The 23,619-nt window shown below is 37.0% G+C and overlaps 1 protein-coding gene across 1 annotated transcript in view; it reads right to left on the minus strand.

Moving 5' to 3' along the window:
* Nucleotides 1-23,619, minus strand: part of LOC122889258 (glutamyl aminopeptidase) — an 82,054-nt gene that overhangs the window by 38,234 nt on the left and 20,201 nt on the right. Inside the window, exons 4-10 of the mRNA XM_044224255.1 lie at nt 14,369-14,489; nt 11,663-11,817; nt 11,052-11,165; nt 8,043-8,177; nt 6,187-6,252; nt 719-784; nt 440-591 (exon numbers count right to left, since the gene is read on the minus strand). Of these exons, the coding sequence (XP_044080190.1) occupies nt 440-591; nt 719-784; nt 6,187-6,252; nt 8,043-8,177; nt 11,052-11,165; nt 11,663-11,817; nt 14,369-14,489 (809 nt within the window). The remainder of the gene's footprint in view (nt 1-439; nt 592-718; nt 785-6,186; nt 6,253-8,042; nt 8,178-11,051; nt 11,166-11,662; nt 11,818-14,368; nt 14,490-23,619) is intronic.

Consider the following 23,619-nt stretch of genomic DNA (forward strand, 5'->3'; position numbering starts at 1 on the left):
TCATGCTGACAGTGAGCTCAGAGCCTGCCCAGGGAGAGGGAAGCTACTTCTACTTCTACCGTAAGTCCCTTTTTATCTGGCTGCATATACCTTTATTTGTTTTCTACCAATATTTCTCCTTCTGGCCTATCTTCTAAAATTCTATGATGTATCTTGCCCCTCCTCTTTTCTTTCCTTTATGAGTTTATTTCTTTTAGCACTTCTGTTTTTTTTTTTTTTTCCAGTGATTTCTGGAAAGGACAGGACCTGGATGCATGTGCTCAGTCTACCATTTTGAACTTGGAGACCATGGAGCTATCTTTGAATGCTTTTGCTTCCTAAAGACACTGTGCTTTTATATTCACCCATAAATCATGTACTGAAGAGCATGATCCAACCAAACAGCCAGCATTTCCATCAAATTTCTGCTTTTTTCTTGAAATGCTTTATAGATCCTTACCCAAGATCTGAATGTGGCTCAGAAAGATTAGCTTTTGAGTCCAACAGAAAGCGTTTCTGTGTGATGTTCCTCATATCTTTGACATTAAGTACAGGATAGCCCATCTGTTTGGTCCACGTATCCATTACTTCTTTCACTGGTAGATTACTTGCCTGATATTTAAGGAACATAAGGAATAATTAGTAAATTAGAAGAATAAAATGTAGAATAGTCAGATAAAGAAATGACTGATAAATCATTTGTTAATCGACAAAGAAACAATTGGGATACATTCCTTACCTCTTCAAGTGCTTCCCAAAAATCTTCAGTTTTTGCATTCCTGAATTTGTATCTTTCCAAGTAAATCTGTACGTGAAAGAGAACAAGTATTTTAGAAGTCAGTGTAGGGGGCACCTGGGTGACTCAGTGAAGCATATGCCTTCTGCTCAGGTCATCATCTCAGCATCTGGGGATCGAGCCCCTTGTCGGGCTCTCTGCTCAGTGGAGAGTCCGCTTCTCCCTCTCACTCACACTCTCTCTCATTCTCAAATAAACAAATTTTTAAAAAGTTTTAAAAAGAAGTCAATGTATGCTTTCCTCATACTTCTACCACATGAGCTGAACCCTTAGATATATCTCATTCTAATGTACAATATGGCAAGTGTACCTAAAATAAAATGATACATTGTATGAAAACATTTTGTAACCTATGAAAACATTGTACAAATAATGTATTTGTAAAGCACAAACATTTTTCCCTTATTAATGATATAGCTTGTTCTTTTTAAAATCTAATGGAATTGTGGAAAGGAGAAAAAAGGTTTACTTTTTTTCAGAAGAAATATAAGATACTTAAGGGCAGTCGAGTGTTCAGCAAACAGTCAACAATCCACACATTTGTGATCCAATATGAAGAGAGATCTGTAATTCTATGATCTTCACTTAGTGTTGTTAACCACTGTAGCCCTACTGACTACATACTCCACCTTCTTCTGCAGTGGTGTTTTCTCATCTCAGACTCTACATGATCCCCATCACACATGAGCAAGGCAATTTGCAAAGATAAAACAGGTAAGCTTGGCTCTAAGGCAGGGCTCAGCAAACTTTTTCTGTAGAAAGCTGCATTGTAAAGATATAAGTTTGGGGGGCTTTATAGTGTCTGTCGTATCTACTCAACTCTGCCTCTATAACACAAAATTATCCATAGATGATATGTAAATGAATGACCATAGCTGTCTTCCAATAAAACATTTATGCACTCTAGTATCTGAATTTCATATAACTTTCAGGTTTCATGAAATATTCTTCTTTTGAATTTCCAACCTTTCAAAATTGTAAAAGCAATTTTATTTGTAGACCTTACAAAAAATGGGTGGTGGGCCAGATTTGGCCTGCAGGTAGCAGTCAGTAGACCCAAGCTTCGAAGAAATGGATATATGATGTTTTGAATAAAAAGACTGATAATGATGATCATGATCATGAATAAATTGGGGAAATTATTCTCTTTAAAGAATGTCTCACTCTTCAATTATTTTTAAAATATGAATTTTTAAACTAGAAGTGTCTCCCCTTTGGCCATTCTGTTCACAATATCTCTGTATATCAATATCACAATATCTCTGTGTGTATATATATATATACACACACACACACACACACACACACACACACAATATCTCAGATATAATGTGGTGTGTCCCTAAAGAAAATTTCCAGTTTTCCCCTACTCTCATAACTGTGGTTCTCCAGGAAACCATCCAAAGTTCCTGCCATATTATGCCTTTGTTGTTCTCAAGAATTGTCCCTTTAAAATATGGACATCTTTGATAGAAATGAACCTTCTTAAGTGTTCCTTGAGCTTCAAAGAAAATAACCAGTGGTTGACTTTGCACCAGACATTTTCACTCTAAGTTGCTATAATTTTCAGGAGTCACTGTGCCTTAGTCACATCAGCTTCTAAATTCTTTTCTTTTCAGGCACAGAGAGATAAAACAGTATTAACAGTACTGCTCCAAGAAGCCTGGATGAGGGTTGAGACCAGTTTGCAAAGCCACCTTCGTATTTGTTCTTTCAATGAGTTCACTGCTCAGCACTACCACTGGAGGGCAGGCAGAGGAAAGGAGACGACATGAAAGGCACATATTCAGTATTCAATTTTAGGTATTTGTTCCAGAGCTTGCACAAATCATTCATTCTAAATAAAATAATGGAATACTTAATAACAGTAATAATTACTTATAACCATAACTACCCGCTAATGATTCTTTCTAGTAAGTAGTGGCATCTTAATATTAATGTAGAGAAGTTTACTTGTACACTCACAATGTCTTGAGCTTAGAACATGCAATCGGGGAACTAGAAGGAATTTTAAATATTATCTAAGCAACTATCACATTTTTAGGGGTGTAGGAAACTGGCGCCTAGAGGGGTGAAGAGAGTTTCCTGTGGTAACCTTGAACGAATTCCGACTCCTGGACCAGTCTCTGGGTTTCAGTGGTGATGTTATTATTGCTTTTTAAACTGTAGTTTCTTGCTTCTCCTGAAGTACAGGCTACATGGACATTTATATAAACAATATATTAAAAGACATCAATTTTATTTTGTCTAGATTAGTGCACTTCAGAATAGTCTCTGTTAAGAAATTTCTTTCTTCACTTCGAATGATCACAATCATTCGAATGATCGCAGTCATTCTACTCAAAATTTTATGGTGACCTAGGTCCCCCCAATAATAGTCCCGCATTAATTGGTATTGGGATGGTAAGCACAAAAGGAAAGACTTGTTTCTGTTACTAGTGTCCCAGGAAGGGAAAGGCCCATATTCCAGCTGAGCCATTCCTGTCCTATCAGGGATACTGCTGATACTAGGAGAAAAAGAAAGGATGGATATGTTTCTCAGCTTGATTTTATGACCGTGTACTATTACGAATGCCCCATTTTCTAGTATGATTTTTTAAAGATTTTATTTATGTATTTGAGAGAGAAAGAGAGAGAGAGATCACAAGAAGGCAGAGAGGCAAGCAGAGGGTGGGGAAAGCAGGCTCCCTGATGAGCTGAGAACGGGATATGAGGCTTGATCCCAGCACCCTGAGACCATGACACCTGAGTTGAAGGCAGAGGCTTAACCCACTGAGCCACCCAGGCACCCTCTAGAATGATTTTTTTATGCACAAGCACAACCCTAAAGATTTTCCAGGTGATGGTTTTGCCCTGTCTCCCTGCACTCTGCACCTGCTTTGTTGTCTGAGATGGAGTTTGGGGGAAGGGGATGAGCATGAAAGAGAACAGAGCTGGCCATCTCCAGATTTTCTGCCACACCAAGTTCGCTCATGAAGAGTCACTTTGGACAGAAAGTTAGTATTTGCAAGGGAAATTTTTTGAATGGTGTCACAGATTGTGGGACTTAGAGGCAGCAATCATATACATGATGATAACTCAAGGAGAGATACTATTCGAATACTTGAATGAAGGAAAGGAACGTTACAGTTGGTTTGAGAGCAATTAAGAGTGGTCTATACTATTTTCAGATATGAGCTAGTGATTGAAGATTGTAGGGGAAAAGAGAGGGTTTTAGTGGGTGTTTCTGTTGTTGTTGTTGTTTTGGTAAATTTATTCCACAGCACTAAGATGGCATGAAAAACATTAATACCTGTTCATTCTAGTTCAGTTTCTAGCTTCATCTATAGTCATAGGATGGAGGAAGACAGTTTTCACTTGAGAAATATTAGTTTTAGACCATTAGTGGCTTTTTAATTAATTATACCATAGATATTGAGCTAACAGAAATACGGGAGTATTTCTGAGTTATTAGCATAGCTATTCACTTTTAAGGACTCTGTTGGTACATCCCTAGAAGTTACCACAAAAATCATTTAATCTGAAGTCAGTTTTGAAGATTCTAAGAATGCGTTACTGATCAGTTTCATTTATAATGAACACTATGCAAATGGAATTTTCAAAAAAGAATTGTTTTTATTTTTTTCTATATTTTATAACATTTATTATAGACCATTCATTCAGTCCAGAAACACTTTTTGGATTGCCTAACATGCATATTGCATTCTACTAGATACTGGAATATAATGCAAAGATATAGAAGACCGAGTTCCTCACTGAAGGTGCTCACTGTAAGAGAAGATATGATGAAATATGTGTTTGAATTTGAGGGGAAAGTTACAAGATGTTCTAATGTGCACATAAGAACACGCACATAGCTTTTCCCTTTCTGCCAGTGTCCACACAGAATTTTTTATTAATGGACAAAAGGATTAAAATGTATGGATGTACTTCTTGAATATTTCCCAAGTCCTGGTCTTATTTCTTACTTTCATAGTCACCTAGAAATTTCAGCATTGGGTAGGAAGGGACTGTTTCCATTTGGGGGAACCCAGAGAGTGCTGGATGTCACATAAGAAGACTTGAAGGAATGGGGAGTAGGCATTGTCCTGGGGAATCACACTGAAAAGAAGTACTAGCATTCTTTGGGAAAGTTGGCGAGGTGCTGCTCTGACCTGTTTTCTGCTTTCTGGACTGGCTGCCATCACCACTGCTCTGCCAGACTACCTGGGGCATCACAGCAGAGAGGATGGAGATGGAAGGGAAGAAGTAGGAAGACTATTCCATCTCTAGGCTGCAATGGCGCCAACCTGCAGACAGGACCTTTGCTGGGACAGATTGTAGCAACACTGACAATAATAAACAAGGAATTTGGAACACACAAAAAATTAAATTTTTAAAAAAGAAAAATGTCAAAAGGACTTGAATGCACCTTTTCCAGTGTACTAAAAAAAATCTTGAGGCTTCTAGTGTTTCCATTTACATTTGAAAAATAAATTAGAATTTTAATATGCAAAAAAAAATTTTAAATAAAGAAAATACTTCTTTAGTGTAAAAAAACAAAAAAAAACCCCGAGTGACTTGGCTTAGGTTTTGCTAGAAAAATGAAATTGAAACTGAAATATCCCCTGGAGTAATCAGCTTAAGTGGGATGTGTGAAAGGCTTTTGAAAATTTATTATCATTTCTGTTTCTAAAAGGAAGCAGGCCCTCTTTATTCACTGTTGACTCCATCATAATAGGAATGTGTGTATTTGCCATTTTTTTAAATCCAACAAGGAAGAAGTCCTTTTACAAACTGGAAGTGAAGACTTTTATACATATGTTTAAGTTCTTATGTCATGTCGCCATGGACTGAATTGTGTTCCCTGAAATTTAGACATTGAAGTTCTAATCTTCAATGTGATGGTATTTGCAGCGTCTGGTTTAGATGAATTCATGAGGGTAGGATCCTCATGGGGATTGATGTCTCTCTGATAAGAGGCACCAGATAGCTCTGTCTCTTGCTCACTCCGGGACAGAGCAAAGAGGCAGCCATCTGCAAGGCAGGGAGACAGCCCTCTCCAACACACAAATCTATGGGGATGTGGTCATAGACTTCTCAGCCCCCAGAACCGTGAGAAAATACATTTCCTTTGTTTAAATGACCGGGCTGATGTTATTTATTATGGCAGACTTAGCTAATATGTGTGTAAAGAGTATCTAAAATAATCCATTCAACTTCTCCATGAAATTTCTGCTAAATGGTAATTACAGAGACGGTGTAGGCACTTAGCTGGGTGTGAAGTCACCTTCTCATGTTTTGCTATTTAATCTCTCCTAAGGAGAGAAAAAGTAAAAAGGGGGTTGTCCTTAATTAACCACATATTGTCACCCATCAGCCATTGATCAGTGTAGCTTACGTTTAATACTATTAAAAGTAATAAATCACACCTGACATCCTTTTTGAAATTTCTCTGGTGTCATCCAGTCTTCAAGCATTCTCAGAATGGACGCTCCCTGTGGTAGAAAAGAATGGCAGGTTGAACTAGTAAAGGATAGGCAGGAAATAAACACCAGGGATTGCAATTGTGACCAGTATTGCAATATCTTATTTGTGAGATTATGTCTTCAAGATGACCCTACTAAATCACTTGGCCATAACTCCATAGTTTTAGGATAAAAAATGTGACCTGTCATACCCCCTATATCTCCACCTCTAAAATAACTAAAAGGTAAAGAGAAATTGATACAGTGGCCATCATTTCAGTGACTTAAGGTTTAAATAATTACTGCACTTCACCAGATGAACCAGCAGATGGGGCTTTTCTAATGAAAGAGAAACGTTAGAACACTTAGAAAACTCCTCTATTTTTCAGGGACTAAGGAAAGTAATTCCATGATAAAATTCTGCTTACTTCTTAAAGTATATTTCAGTACTTCAAAGAGATTACATTTAGTGGAAATAGTTGAGGAATTATCTGGTCAAATAGTTTAATATAGATAGATATATCATCAATGCCTAAAATCCTCTTCAAAAGTAGTTTATCTCATTTGGTTTTATTTTATCTGAAGAATCTGAGGAAATCCTCTGCTTTCAACTTTCTCTGCATATGTTATAAGACTAATACTAAAATTCACTATTTATACACTTTTAAATCAATTTTCAAGTAACTCGCCAGAAAAACATGTGCTTCCCTAGTAAGGGAGCAATTTTTACTGTCATTTAAGTACACATTATTTTTGTACCTACTAGAAGGCTAAAGACTTAGAACATTTATTTATTTATGACCTAATATCTTAAACCCATGGAATATCTCTGACTCAAAGAAACTGATTTAATAAAATATAAATGTGCCCATTTGAGTTATTATAACATACTATAAGTGGATTCGAAATGTCCATTTTAACAGAGGAAAGAATTATTGGTAATGTGAGACAAAAATGAATAAAGGAAGCCTAAAAAGATGCCATGGGAATAATGACACAGAAAGCTAAAAATATGATGTTATAACTTTGAAATGGTAAGACATAGAAAGCTTTTTTCACTCAAGCCATTTTATCTAGTATTCATTTTAATAATTATAATATTTTGTTTTAAATAAAAAACTTTAGGTATTACCCAGAATAACAAAATAGATTCACTTTCATCGGCCTTTGAGCCACCTAGCATAGTGGGTAAGCCATGAGCAGCAAAAGGGAAATGACTAAATTATACTGCATGCAAGCATGAAGTTGTTTGGGGGAGGAGCTGTAGCAAAAGCTGTGGGAGAAAGTGGGTCACTGGAGATCTACAGTAGCTTTGCAGAACATGTTCATGGATAAAAATGCCTCATCTACAACTGCTCATAAAGTCATCTTTATATCATATAAAAATGATTAAAAGTCGTTTCTTCAAACTGAGTTGGGTTTAACTTCTTACTGCCTTCCCTAAAGGATTCTATTAGAAAAGGTATCCACGTATATGGCACCAAAGACCACACAGCAGAAGATTAGCTGTCCTTTAAAAAGTCAAATAAAATAATTTTAAACTTGAAGCTTGAAATGTAAATGTTCAGTTAGAATGAAAGAGGTTATAAACAAAAGTGAAAGGAGAAATTTTTAAAAATCTGATTCAAAATCCTGTGACAATGACCAGCATTGATCAGTTTGACTGAAAAGTACAAACTGTTGAATATTCAGCAACCAGAATAAGCTCTACACTGTTTCCTAGAGCCCATTAGCACAGTCTCACCATTCTTTCCATTTTGAGCATTTACTGAAAGTCCCTAAACAGGAAGATGTTCACAACAATGTCATATTTTCCCTACCTTGCTATAGGATATTCCATCAAAAACAGATGTTATTTCAGCAGGAGTTGTCACAGTGACAACAATTGGGTGTGAAGACATCAAAGAATCATCCTCTTGCACAGGTAACACATCTTCAAGTAACATCTGGTCTCTCTGGAAGGACAGAATGAACCAAAAAAAGACAGCGCTTCCTTTTTACTAGCTTGTATTTCAAAATATCATTTATATATCACTTGCGGGAAAATAAATATAAATGACTCAAATTACTTAAGACAAGGATTAGGTATTTAAATTAATCATATTTTACCCTTATTGATCTATACTGATTCCATTCTCTTTTTCTACTGTAATTTCTTTGACTTCAACCCTAAAGATGGGACAAGAAGACAGAAAGCATCTGTGAATTCTGTTTCTGCTACTTCTGCGTAACTTTAAGACACGTGCCACATTTCTGTAACCGTGCAATGGGAATGATATCACCTCACAGATTTGTTCTCAGAATTAAGACAGGATACATGTTGACCAAAAATTGGTGTTCAGGATTTTTTTTGTCAACCAATTATTAGAATTTGGATGATTCATACTTAATCAAAGAAAATATTAGTTCTTGCTTTAGTTCTAATAATCGTCTTCTCATCCCAGCAAAATAGAATGGTTGAGAGGTCTAGCCCTATAGTCAGACTTTCATGGTTTATAGCTCAATTTTTCCACTTTCTAGGTATGTAAGTTTAAGGTCTCTAACCTATCAAATAGGGACGATAGTGGCTTGTGCTTTTTAGAATTGTTAGAGAATTCAATGATAATGCATGCTATGCATTTATCATAGTAACTGGCAGAGTGAAACCTAACACATTAGCTGCTATTATTATTTTGATTTTTAATCAATTAGATTTTGAAATCTCATTCTGTTAAATCACTACTTTAAAAAAATCAAGATTTATGGTCTTACTTAATTAAAAACATTCCCCAAAGAAGAGTGAGCTATATTTACATTTTCCAATTTTGCAATTTCCATTTATAATAGGCAAGGCACTATTTTCAAGTGATGATCACCAGTCAAGGTAATTTTCACTTGGATTTTAAATTTTGTTAAACCTAAGAGGCTTAAGTTAAGTAGAAAGAATTCAGTTCTCAGTGTCAGGAAATCTGACAATGGTTTTGGTTGTGTTACCAATTGTCTATTTGAGACTGGAAAGTTTTATTCCCTTTCTGGGCATCAGCTTTTTCACTATGAAATGAGGCTCCACTGTTGTGGTACTTATCAGGCTTTCCCACAATCTGTCTGTATTTATCTCTTCCCCTCCACCCACCAGAACCTTAACTGGGAACTCCTTGAAGGCAAGAAATATGTTTTCTTCTGTTTGGGATCCTCTGTAGTGTTCACTGAACACAGAAGACTTAATAAATGTATTTAAAAAATGGTTGGATGGACGAAGGGATGGAAGAATGGTTGGGATGGACGATGTGATTAAATTTAATTTAAGAACTGCATACTTAGGGTGCCTGGGTGGCTCAGTCAGTTAAGCATCTGACTCTTGATTTCAGCTCTGGTCATGGTCTCAGGGTCGTGGAATCAAGCCCTTTGTTGGGCTCTGTGCTCAAGCAGATATACTCTCTTTCTCCTTCTCCCTTGCCCCTCCCCACTGCTCGCTCTCTTTCTCTCTCTCAAATAAATACATTAATCTTTAAAAAAAGAACTTCATACTAAATTCTTCAGAAATTTAATTGGTGTTTTGAAATACTGAATTAGAATATTAAAATGTTAAATATCTTATATATAATACAACAATATTAAAATGTTATAATTTCTTATAATATCTTGCAATAAGAAGGGCCCCAAGTTACTTTATAGAAAATAAGGAACAATATAATATTTCATTTATACAGTTTAATTTCAACAAATTACAAAATCAACAATTTTCAACATATATGAGTGATTCTCAGCGAGGGAAAAGTTTTCCCCCCAAGAGTCAGCTGGAAATACCTGGACACATTTTTGGTTTTACAACTGGGGAGGGAGGGTTGCTTGCATCTAGCACATATGGGCCAAGAATAACCCTTAATTTCCTAAAATGCACAGGACAACCCCTACAATTGTAAACCACTCCCAAATTATCTGGCACAAAATGTCAATATTTCCATGGTTGACAAATCCTGATGTAGATTAAAGTTTTAAGCAGGAATCATTGTAAATTAAGTTTCTTACTTTTTAAAGTAGGTTATGTTATGGGAAGGGCCCAAAGGGCTTTAGGCATATAAGGGTGTGTTTTTATTTTTTCCAGTGGAGGGCAGTAGTCTCTACATTACGAGTCCTGTAATTCCTACTTTCACACAGCAACACACTTCTACTTCCACATATACAAACAGATAAGAGCACTTACATCATCTAAATATCGAAAAAACAGATTAAGCTTTTCAGAAAAAAAAAAAAAATCTTTAGGGTTCATAGATGTCTTTGTTCCAGGCCCCTCGGGGACACAAGGTAGGATGATACAGTAATTACACGTATTTTTTGGAGCTTTTAAACATACAGGATAGAGAACAATGTTCTTCTTTCATAGAGGAGAGAACTGACTCAGGATATGTCACTTGCTTAAGGTCACGTCCCCTATAACACACAGTTTATGCTCTTCTCTCTTTATCACACTATTTCAACAACCTTTGTAAGGTAAGTCCTTTGCAAAATTAGACTTCAGTTTTTCAAAGGATTAACACTGCAGAACTTAAATACAGAGCTGTGTTGTCTGAGCTCACTATTTTATTTTCCTGCTTTGACACACGTTATTGAGAGACTCTGTCCAGGACATCCTCAGATTGGGGTGGTCAGTTGCCTTCCAAGGCCTGGGCATTGGCCCTCAGCAAGGTATATTTCAGTGGAACAAACTGACTCCACTCTGTACTCACAAGGGAATTCCCAGTTCACCACCGCACCAGGCCCCTGACCCAGGAACACTGTCATGGTGTAAAGGTTTCAGTCGCTTTGCATGAGGCCATTAGACATTGAGAGCTTATGTGTTTCGGGCTCACCATTTGCCAATCTTTTTCTACTTGGTTTACTCCGAGGAACTCAAAGAAGGAAGCAAATCCTTCGTTTAGCCACAAGTCTTCCCACCATTCCATGGTCACAATATTTCCAAACCACTGAAATTATAAGCAATAAAGAGACAGTTAAATTATTATGCTTGTGGTAGAAAGGCCTAGAAATTTGCAATACGTTTATTTTTCCATGTAAATGTCACTGGATAGAGAAGTGGCAGGCATTATACTTAATTAGCATTTGTATACTTAATTAGCATTTGTTTCCTGCTTGCCTTTTTTTTTTTCTATTTCTCCCAATTTTTAAATGATCTTAAATTCTCCTTAGTTTATTGCCTTTATTTAGGTATTATTACTGGGCCTATTTAAAGTCAAACTGAAGTCCAGTGTGTATTTACTAAAGGCAAAACAATGTGTCTTAAAAGGTTTCAATGTGTCTTAAAAGGTTTTCATGGTAAGATATTTGCTAGCACTAAGAAGACAGGCAAGATTTTCTGATTGGCTATTTTTTATTTGCTAAGTTATTATTAATCTCAATCATTCCTATGGTCGTAAGCCACTTTTAAAATAAAACAAGCTAATTTGATACGAAGATTCTATACCTGATGCACAAGTTCATGGGCAACCACACTGGCCACCCTCTGCTGGTTTGATGAGGCTGATTCCTGGGGGTCATAAAGCAGGTTTGTTTCTCTGTAAGTGATGAGACCCCAGTTCTCCATGGCCCCAGTGCCAAAATCTGGAATAGCGATTTTATCTATGGAGAAAGAAACAATCCTGTGAGAAATACTTCTTTGAATTTGTTTATAACATTTCTTACTAAATTAAGTTCTGTGCAAAAATGCTTTTTTAAAAGGCTAAAAATAATTTCTTAGAGTAAAAAACAATCATCTATTTGTATGAACTTTTCAGCCTTCATGCACTCAGACTTTCCATGGAACTTTTCTTGTTAGCCCCAGATATCAATGTGTCTTTTAGTTTTCAAAGGATACTAATGGCAATACTCTTTTCAGTTCTCTATAATTTTACGTCTTTTGTTTCTCTCTGTACTTCTTTTTTATTAGCTGGTTTTGGGCTTTTTTTTTTTTTAAGAGTTTTACTTAGGTAACAGAAAGCATCTGTTTTTGAGGATAAGCTGTGAGGAATAAGGAAGTGATGTTTTCAAATGAAGACTTAGAGGTACGCAGTTTCCCAGTGCACAGAAATATATTTCTATCCAAGGATGCAGAATATTAAAGAATATAAAATTCACTTTTCCTCTATTTCTGTACAATTTGAGATCAACCCAATTCTCTACTGGTTACCACCCATTTGCATGCATTAAATAAGTTGGATCAACATGAAATAGAGTAAGTTCTTTCTAAACTCTCTTTCAGACCTAAAATATTGAATACTACCAGGAATTTCTATTCTTTATTCTATTCTTCTATTCTTTATTTTTGCTTGGGCCTATAATCTTTGATAAAACATCAGACAGGAAGAGGCAGTGCCTGTCAGTTCTGTGTTAAGTCCCAAACATAAAATGTTGAGTTTGATTAGTGGACAAAATAGAGATTTTTCAGTAATGAACTATGATAAAAATGTAATTTCTTTATTATTACACATAATTTTTTTGAAAGTAGGCTTTACGCCCAGTGTGGAGCTCAGTGCAGGGCTGGAACTCACAAGCCTGATACCAAGGCCCGAGCTGAGATCATGAATCAGATGCTTAACCAACTGAGCCCCTTAGGCACCCCATATTATTACTTATAGTTTAAATGAGGCATGTAAATAAAAATAAATTAAATTTTTATCTAATAGACAAGCAAAGGTCCTTTCTGGTTACCATAAAGATTCTTAAAGCTTTTTATAAAAGAACAAAAATCATGACCCTTTGTATAGCTTGCATTGCTATACATTGTGGATAGATCTTAAATAAAAGTCAAGATTACAGCAGTGGTTTCCTTTCTGTGTTATTTTCATTCTTAGTTTCGGTTATTTTGTCACAAGAATCCCACTCAAAAGGTGAAGTATTCCCTGCAAGGGCCATTATTTTCTATAATATTATGGAGTGTAATTTTTACCTAATCCTTGAAAGCATGGACTTCTTTGTGACCTCATTTCTCTAGTGAGTATTGACATTATAATTAATTAACTCCATTGTATTTAATAAGTGGGGAGTGTAATAAATGCAGAAGTCAACTGTACAGAAAGTCTAAGACAGAGTCAACTCAGTAAGGATTGAAAATGCATTTAAGAGTATAAAGAAGAAGGTGTATGGGGGGAAGAGAAAAGGGGAACAGAGAAATAAATTTGTGAGAGTTCCACTGCCTACTTTATCCTGGGTGGTTCAAGTAAGATAAAGAGAAAAGAAACTTTTAAATTAATGTGCTTTACATTTTATTAAATATTATTCTGATGATGAACAGTTGCTTCTCTTCCCATCTCTTTCTCTAATATTTGGGAGCTGATGCCATTGAAGAGAAAAATGGAGCATCTGCAAAGTTGCCCAGAGCCACAGCTACCCCCACATAGAGAATCTGGCATTCCCAGTCACTTTGCATTGATAGTTTATTAAAGTAGAGGCATAAACAGAAATAAAGAAATCAATTTTGGGTTGATTTCTTCCTTGTCATCTTCATTTTATCCCTACAAATATCTATATGGGTGGTTCATTTAAAGTTTTTGTTACTACCACTCAAAATTACTAATAAAACACTTCAAAAAAAAGTAAAAAAATAAAACACTTCTATTTGGGGTAGCAGTATCATATCTACACCATTTTGATTATAGCCCAGATTTTATTTTAAAAGGAAAACATGCCCCCCCCCTTAGGAAAAAAATATTTATGGAAGGCGTATCAGTGTTTCACTTTAACTGCTGGAGAATCTAGAATTAGTCTTGTACAATGGAAAGACTAGAAGCACATGGGACTCCTATAGCATCATTTATCCTTATCAGTTATCAACTCATTGATGGTAGGGAGGCAATGCAAGCTATACAAAGGGTCATGATTTTGAAATCAAGGAATCTAGGTTGTTACTTTGGGCTCCATTATTATCGACACCTGCAGTTTTGCACATTACTTTAGTCTTTATTTGCAAGTAAAATTCTATGCATTTATCAGGTATGACCAGAGTAAATATGGACATTATTCTTGGAGGAATCCAAAGTGCATCTTTCAGCATCTAGTAAATAGACACATATTTGGGCATATAATAAAGAGACTAAGGGGTGACTATTAACTAAGAATGAGAAAACTTGAAATGATTTGACTTAAGTAAAAACAAAGGCATATTAAATATAAGAAAATAAAAAATGAGTCTCACCTAATTTAGGAAGAGCATAATGCATAGCAAAGTATTCTTCAAAATAATCAAACACAATTTTAGTTACATGTGCAGCATACTCAGCTGTGTGCTTTTGCTGTGGCTGGACGTATATAGTGAGCTATTAAACAAAACACAAAAATTTAGTGAAAACTTTTCTTTATTTGATAAAACACAAAAACTATGATATAATGGAAAGAAGGTGAGCTTTGGAGTCAGGTAAGGACTTATTTGAATCCGAATTTTGGACAAATGATTTCACATCTCTGAGACTCATGTGGAAAGCAATACTGTATAACTCTTTGAGTGATTTCCACTCATGTGGAAAACAATACTGTATAACTCTTTGAGCGATTTCAATAACTAGAAATAATGTAAGATACAATGGTTGTGTCCAATTTATTTTTAAAATGTTATTACTTTTTTCCATTTAGAACATATATTCTTCATATCTATGTGTCTACCCATCTTTCCATCAATATCTATCTATCTATGTATCTGTGTTATGTATCTTTGAAGAAAGGAATCATGATTTTTCTCATCTAAAGAGTTCTTAGGTATATTTTTTCTACTGTACTCATCTACCCATTACTATCCAAATTACCCTTTTGATATTTTAACTATTTTACTTTCAGAGTCTAAAATACAGTAATTCAAAATTTTCTGAGAGGGAGGCATCAATCCTCTAAGTCTCTAAGATATTATTTTGTGTTCCTATGACATGATTTATAAATCACATCTAAGTATAGACTTTTTGTCCCCTGGTTTCAGCATATATGACCCAGCATAGCCAACATGATATTGAAAGAAAAAAACAAAGTTGGAGGACTGATACTACCTGACTAAAAAAAAGACTTACTATAAAGCTACACTAATCAAGACAATGCAATGTTAGCAAAAGAATAGACAAGTAAATCAATACAACACAATGGTTGAAAAAGAAGTCTTTAAAAAAAAAAGTTTGTGAGAGGGCACCTGGGTGACTCAGTCAATTAGGCATCTGCTTTGGGCTCAGGTCATGATCCCAGGATCCTGGGATAAAGCCTGCTTCTCCCCTTCCCCCCATTCATGCTCTTGATCACTCTCTCTGTCTCTCAAAGTAATAATATCCTAAAAAAAATTTTATGAGGAATTCAAAGGAAGCATACTTGTTAAACTTAAGACCTGATTCAAAACCCTCAAGTAAAGCAAAATATGCTTATTTGGTAAACACAAGCCCATCTACCTGAGACACATGACTCATCATTTAAAAAAGGAAAAGAGGAGAGAAATTATGCCTACTTTCTTCCCGTATTATTCCAAAAGCATTGCTAGTTTTGGTGTTCTAAGGCACACATCTCGAGCCATCTTTTCTTAGATGTGAAAAACAGCAGAAAGATCCAAGAATTTAAAGGCCAACTACTGAAAGAGCATCCCTGAAATTACCAGAGCTGGCTCACTGTTCCCACATCCACTGGGTAGCTGACATTCTTGCTGTAATTGCAAAAGTAAAGATGTGTTCATCTTCATCTCCAAAAGCAACACAACTCACTCAACTACTATCCCAACAGTCTTTGAGCTTTGTCTTGGGTTTGGGTTTGTTTTTGTTTTTTTCAGTTACCAGGATAGGTGATACATTTTCTCACTATTCTCATTCTCTTTATGAACAGTGACTTGAATTTTCCAAGAAGTTGAGTGAAACTAAGGATCCAGTTGGTGGCCACTGTATAAAGCAAAGGTAATTGCCCCCTATGAAATCAAGACCATTGTGTTCAGCCAGGGCAGCCGCAATGCACACTGAGATTCTCAGAACCTTTCGTCTGTGAATTAGAGTGTAAAAACTCCCTTGGAATTTCTATCACATCTGTTCTCTACCGTTGAGAAACTTGAGGCAGGATAGTTCCTCTTGACCTACTCCACTATTATCCATTACCTACTTTTGTGCCACACATAATGTTTGGAGAATCAAACGGTTAAGAAAGAAGGAGAAAGAGGAAGAAGTAATAACAGTGAGTCCCTAGACTCACTGCTGTGAGTGAAGAGAAGGAAGAGGTAAGAGTAGGAACCCCAGATGAACATCTGGAAGGAGAAAGACTCTGTTCTTTGTGCTGAATCTTCTTTCCCATGCTAGTGGATTGGCTCCCTTCACACAGAATGCTTCTGAGACAACATAATCTGGTTTTTCTCACTCTCCATATTTCTGTGGTTGGATTGATGTTCATGTAAATAGCCCCTTCCTCTTTTGTTTCTGAATAGTTTTGAAAGTATGAAAGTATGTTCTGTCTTTACAGTCTGGCCAGTCTGAAGATCACCTGTGACCTGTGACCTTTATTTTGAAGGGTCATCAATCATATTTTCTGACCATTGCTCTGATTCACTGAGCTAAGCACTCAAGAATATATAAATTCAGTCATTAATCTTGTAACATAATCAGACGAAGTTTATCTAGTGTGTGTCCTATCTGCCGTATGTAACAAACATTTTTAATCTAAAGACTCTACCAACATGCTTAACATCGTGTGCTCTCTGAAGCTTCAAAATCCTTTACGTGGCATCCATTTAATAGCAGATCAACTTTTATGTTCAGATTTGGTGATTTAAGCATCCTCCCCTCTGCAGCTGCCAGCACTCCTCTGCTAGGTTTTTCCTGCTCTCTGACCTCATCTGCAGCGGATGGTCCATCCACATCTCCCTCTCCTTTCTGTGGACTTTCGTAAAGGTAGCTAGCCTTCCTTCACCATCGGCTAAGCCACAGTGCCTTTGTCCATGACAAAGCTTAGGAAACTACCCCTGAATTGTCATCACTTTGTAATAATTGTCATTTTTCGAGTTTACAAGCTTGTTTCACTAAGATGACTTTTTAAAGCCTATGACTGGCAATATTGAAACGGCATGGAGTGAAGAGGGAGATATGCACATATCCTCTTTCTTCTTCCTGCTTTCTAAAAGAGACATACATCCTTTATTATTCGAGGGTTCTGTTAAAGGTCAAATATGAAGTTTACATTTAAGCTTTATAATCTTACATAGAAGTATCAAGTTTGTAAGCCTTCAGAAACCTAAATTTGGTTTTTAGAGATAATATATTTCCTAAGTAAATCAAATTACCTAGATATACCACTGTTGGATACTATTAGTCATATCTTAAAACACGGAATCTATGGAGCTGGTGTCAGATCTCAGGTCTACACTTTCCAATGGATATACTCAGCTGATTATTCCTTTGGGAGGTGTGATATATCTATATACTTTGTCGTCATCATTATTGTTGTTACTTTTCTCTTATCATATGGGAACTGCCTGTAAAGAAGACTTCCACAGTTCTTTATATTGTCCCTTTCACTCAAGTGATTTCAGGAATTTGAGAGATGGAATTTCTGTCCACGAAAATTAGGAACCTGACTGGTTGTGGTCACTTCCTTCATGTGTCATCATTATGATTAATCATTAGTCCTAATGAGCGTTTAAAATTTTCAGGTAATGTGATAAACGCATTCTGTGCAATGTCTCACTATACACATCAATTCTACGAATCTGGCATATTCACAATAATACGATATAATTTTTTGCCTCACTGTTAAGTTCCACTATTCTAGTTTCCACAATTAGAAAAGTCCAAAGAGTTCTGGAAATAAAAAGCTCTTTATATGTTCAGAGCACACTAATTTGGCAGTCTTGTTTGACCTGAACAATAGTAGTTTTTTAATCACCTTTTTATCATCATCTCACTACAAGAATACGCCTATTTTTGTAATTAAAGACTCTCTGATTGTAAGGTGTTGCCCCAGATGCTGCTGTGGGTACTCAAGAATATGCAATAGTTGGGATGCCTGGATGGCTCAGTGGGTTAAGCCTCTGCCTTCAGCTCAGGTCATGATCTCAGGGTCCTGGGATCGAGCCCTGCATCAGGCTCTCTGCTCAGCAGGGAGCCTGCTTCCACCTGTTACTCTGCCTGCCTCTCTGCCTACTTGTGATCTCTCTCTCTCTCTTTCAAATAAATAAATAAATAAATAAATCTTTTAAAAAAAAAGAATATGCAATAGTTGTACCACATTACCTTTGCAACTGTGAAAATCTCCAAATTTTTTTTCATCTTTATTTTTTTATAAACATATAGTGTATTTTTATCCCCAGGGGTACAGGTCTGTGAATTGCCAGGTTTACACACTTCACAGCACTCACCATAGCACATACCCTCCCCAATGTCCATAACCCCACACCCCTTCTCCCTTTTGTGAGATTAAGGGTCACTTATGGTTTGTCTCCCTCCCAATCCCATCTTGTTTCATTTATTCTGCTCCTACCCCCCTAAGCCCCCACGTTGCATCTCCACTTCCTCATATCAGGGAGATCATATGATGGTTGTCTTTCTCCAGAAAATCTCCGAATTTTAACATATACCTAGCCACACGATTTTATTTATTTATTTATTTATTAAAGATTTTATTTATTTATTTGACACAGAGAGAGAGAGATCATAAGTAGGCAGAGAGGCAGGCAGAGAAATAAGGGCAAGCAGGCTCCCCGCTGAGCAGAGAGCCCGATGCGGCACTCGATCCCAGGACCCTGAGATAATGACCTGAGCCGAAGACAGAGACTTTAACCCACTGAGCCACCCAGGCGCCCCGATTTTATTTATTTTTTTAAAAAGATTACCTCTTCATTTAGAGAGAGAGAAAGAGTGAGCAGGGGGGAGGGGAAAGGAGGGAAAGAATCTCAACCAGCCTCCCCACTGAGCAGGGAGCCCAACATAGGGTTCTATCTCAACATCGAGAGATTATGACTTCAGCCAAAACCAAGAGTCAGTCCCTTAACCGACTGAGCCACCCAGGCGCCCCTAGCCATCCAGTTTTAGGTAAGAACTGTATACCTCTGTTTCATATTTTAGAGCTTGAAGGGTTTTAAAAATAAACTTCCTCATTGTGTACATGAGAAACATGAAGACTAAGGCAAAACTGACAGTAGTCTTCAGTCCAAAGTTGGGTTTTTACTGTATCATCCCCTCTCCCTCCCCTAAGAGTGAAAACTGACTTTCCCTAGCTGCAAATTCGAGTTCACCTCAGCCCCTGGCTCACAGAGTGACAAGGAGCATTAAATAAGCTAGTGCATAAAGTAGGGCTTGACATGTTAAGAGTTTTATGCATCCCATTGAGAACACTGGTATCACTGCTGATAAGACATTGAATGATTAATCTCTGTAATTTTCTTTGTCTGCCCTTCCTTATAGGTGAGTGATAGCCCCATTACCAGTAGGGACATTAGGATGATACCAGGGGGAAAAAAGTAGAAGTGTTTGACTGCCAAAATGGGCTTTTCCTGCCCACACAATAAATTTGAAATCCAAAACCTTTAGATTTGCCAAAGACTGGTTAGAAGTGCTTTGGGACTTAAAAGCAGAGGGCCAAGAAAAAAGACAACCTGCAGAATTTATGCTGTAACAATAGATTGGAAAGAGAACAGAGGGAGGCCCATCTCTCCCTCAAAAAACTATGCTAGAATTACCTGCACCAGGAGAAAGGTAGTGAGGCTAAGGAGTCAAGACTGTGGAAGGATGCATCAGGGTCAGAGGTGAAGGCCCTGAACACAGAAAGTCCCTAAGAACAGAGAGACATCGGCCTGAACAGACTGCCAGCCACCACCATCACCACCGCCCTGGTCAGAAGCCAAGCCAATGCCTGCAGGGTTCCCACAGCCGCCTGAGAGCGCGACAGGTCAGCTGTGCCCCGGCTCCATGTCCTACTGTCCTTGTGGACTGCGCCATCCAGGTTTGCCCAGGAATGGCCAAGGAATATAAGTCTGTTGCTTATCTGTGTACATCTCTTGTCCCAGCATAATTCATAGCACCATCTCTATTATTTATATTTTACCTATTAAATATACTTGACCGATCGGCAACGGCCTGGCTTTCCGCCGTCGATCATTTCGCAGGTTTAACACCTGTTCACCTCTTGAGGTTTTATAGTCTTACCTGAACTGCTCCAAGTAGGAACACCGCTATATAAGGCCAGGATCTCTACAGGGCCTCTAAACACAGGGCGAGATCTTTGGCATTGTAAGAGATGATATGACCAGCAAAGACCCGAAAACCCACTTGGGTGACACTGGACAGCAGTGACCACCTGTTTCACATGGCAACTGAACCACAGGTATCTTAGCATCTTCGGTTCCCATCCGGCCTTAACTCCCCCCCCCCACCCCCCCGTGCACACGGCCGGGGCTCAAAAAGGCTACCAAAATAATCTGACTGGTTGTTTCGTTATCATTGCCCGCGTAGCCAGGCTGAGCAAGAGAAATAATTCCACTTCGTTTATAAGTCCAGAAATGCGCCCTAAAGGTACAGGGCTGGTGGTACTTAGATATGCCATCCGTGCGTTGAATTGCGAAGCCTGTATTCCTCCGCATGTTCTTCCGGCGGCGGGCAGCGTTGTGGCGGAGGAATACTCGACAGAAAGCAGGGGTGGTACACCGACGTTTTTCAAGTTTTGTTTGAGGCTGCCTGATGCCAGCAATGTGGTCTATTCTTCCTAAGTTTGAGCTTGCCCATTCCCCCCAGAAAGATCATCATAAATATGCAAAACCGTGGCTCCAGGGGTGGGGGATTAAGGACTATTTTTCTGCCTTGGCTTTGCAGGTTCAAAAGTGGCCAGAACTCTGGGTTTGGAACTCAGCTGCTAGGAGGTGCTGTTTGAGAAACAACCTAGGACCTTCACCAGGGTTCCCCCAAGGGTTTGTGCGAAGCTTACTTTTCATTTGAGTCAAAACTGAAGTTGTTTGAGGCTTGATGATAATCATTAATGCAGTATAATTTTTTTTTAGGACAAAAACCAAATTTTAAAATGTCTAACTTACCTCATAGACTTTTATAGTACTTTTAATTCATATTATATTTACATTTTTGCAAATTTAAATCAAGAATACGAATCATTATCGATCCTCTATGGCTTCCTGAAATGAATACATTCTTTTGGGGAAGATTAAGAGCCATGAAATTAGAATAGCCCTTCCAGTAAAGAAATGAATTCTTTTTAAAAAGCTCATAAAAACATTATTAATATTAAAGTCATTCTGAAAGCTTCACAAAGCCATAGCAAAAATGTCCTTTTAAATAATAAGGTAAACCTACATCAAAAATAGCTCTGGGGCAGTAGAAAATTGTCATTAGAACATAACAATAAGAATAGAGGTGGGCAAGATCCACTGATGAGTAAGAAAATTAGTGGTCAAAGGTTAAGGAGAAATACGATAGGTATATAACCTTTAGTTATCTCACCCTGTAAATATTTATTCATCACTAAGGATAAAATATATCTCCATAAATTTTCTGATAGTCTTTCCTTCAGGAAGTGGGGCTTAATTCCTTTCCTCTTGGGAATGGGCTGTACTTAGTGATCACTTATAAGAGATAGAATACAGAAAAGAAAAATAGTAATGTATACTACAGAAGCCTAGCAGACATCAACCTTAACCAAGTGATCAAAATTAGCCTTGCCAGTACTAAGTTGTGTTCATAGCACCTACCCCCTGACGTGATCTAATGAGAAGGGTACCTTATCTCTGTGTTATTTTTCCTTCAAATCCAAAATCCCACTCAAATCACGAGAAAACATCAGACAAACTCAACTTGAGGGACATTGTACAAAATATCTGACCAGTACCCTTCAAAAGTATTCAGATCATTAAAAATGAGGAAGGACTGAGAAAATGCCATAGACTGGACAAAATTAAGGAGACATCATGACTAAGCACAATGTGGTATCATCTATTGGACCCTGGAACAAAAAAAGCAATTAGTGGGAAAACTGGTGAAATTCAAAGAGAGTCTGTAGTCTAGTTCATAGTTTTGCACAAACCTAATTTCTTAGTTTTGATGAATGGATGATAAATGATTTTGTGAGATGTAGCTGTGGCATAAGCTGAGTGAAAGTCGCATAGGGACTCTGTTGTATCTTTGCAATCCCTAATTCTAAAATTATCTCAAAATAAGAAGTTAAAAAATATATCTGAGTATAAAACAATGAAACTTATTTCTAATGACTATTTCCATGTGAGGGAATGCATAAATGAAAATCCATGGCAAAAAACTCCTAAAACTTCTCTAAAATATAAAGCTTATTAAAACAAACAAACAAACACCATACCCCTGTTTCCTGCCCTTAACCAGTCTTTCCAATCCAGACAAATAATGGACTTAGCCAGAAGGAAGTAAGAAGGTACAGACAAGTAGGAAGGATTCACTCAAACATGTAATTCCAGTGCAACTATTCAGGAATGATCCTGTAACTTTCTGGAAGCAGGCACACTATAATCTCTCTTACTGAGTTAATCAAATCAATATGGTTATAGTATAAACCTAAATAATGGGTAAAACCAGCACTCCCTTAGTGAGCAGTCCCCCTCAACTTTTTCCCTTGTTCATGAAAGCCAAGGAGAGACTCGAGTTGAAATAATCTCCAGAAAGGTAACTTTTTGCATATGCTTCTTTACAAAAGACAGAGGTCAAATGCCCAAAGAAACCCAAGACCTAATTAGAACTTACTGTTTCTCAGGAACAGGATCACCCTTACCATGTAACTTGTTTTTAATTAGATTCCTGGAAGATTAGCGCAAAACTAAAAATTCTGGCTAAGTTACTAAAGTCATAGGTCAAATGTACTTCTCAAAGCTAATAACTTAGAATGATTTTATGCACGGTAACATAGGTGATTTTCCTTGTTTTCTATCCACTTTTTTGGTCCAAATTTTCAATAATGTATGTGTATTTAACCCGTAATTTTTAAAATTTAAAAATATATTCATAATCCATGTTGTTCTGGATTTGAAAATGGAATGCAATATAACCCAGTGGAAAACTCTGAACTAACCTGTTAGGTTAATGACATTTTTATCAAGGACATTGTTTCCCATAATTTGACTCCTATAAAAATAATACAGTGCATTTTGTTGATAATTCAGGAGTTAATTCACTTAAGTGAAAAAGTAATATAATCTCCACATTTTGTACTGAACATGGTTTTTTTTAAAGTTTTGTTTTTCTAAATAGAATTCAGTGATTTCATTTATTTTATTTTATTTTTTCATTCCGATAACTTATTTATTTTATAAATGGGAGTTTGCACCTTCTGACCCCCTTTACCCATTATACCCACCTTCCACCCCCCTGCCTCTGGCAACCACCAACATGTTCTCTGTATCTATGAGCCTATTTTTTCAGTTTATTTTTATTTTTGTTTTGTTTGTTTTTAGCTTCCACATGTAAGTGAAATCACACAGTA

Source organism: Neovison vison, chromosome 11 (assembly GCF_020171115.1).
Source record: "Neovison vison isolate M4711 chromosome 11, ASM_NN_V1, whole genome shotgun sequence".
Taxonomy (NCBI): domain Eukaryota; kingdom Metazoa; phylum Chordata; class Mammalia; order Carnivora; family Mustelidae; genus Neogale; species Neogale vison.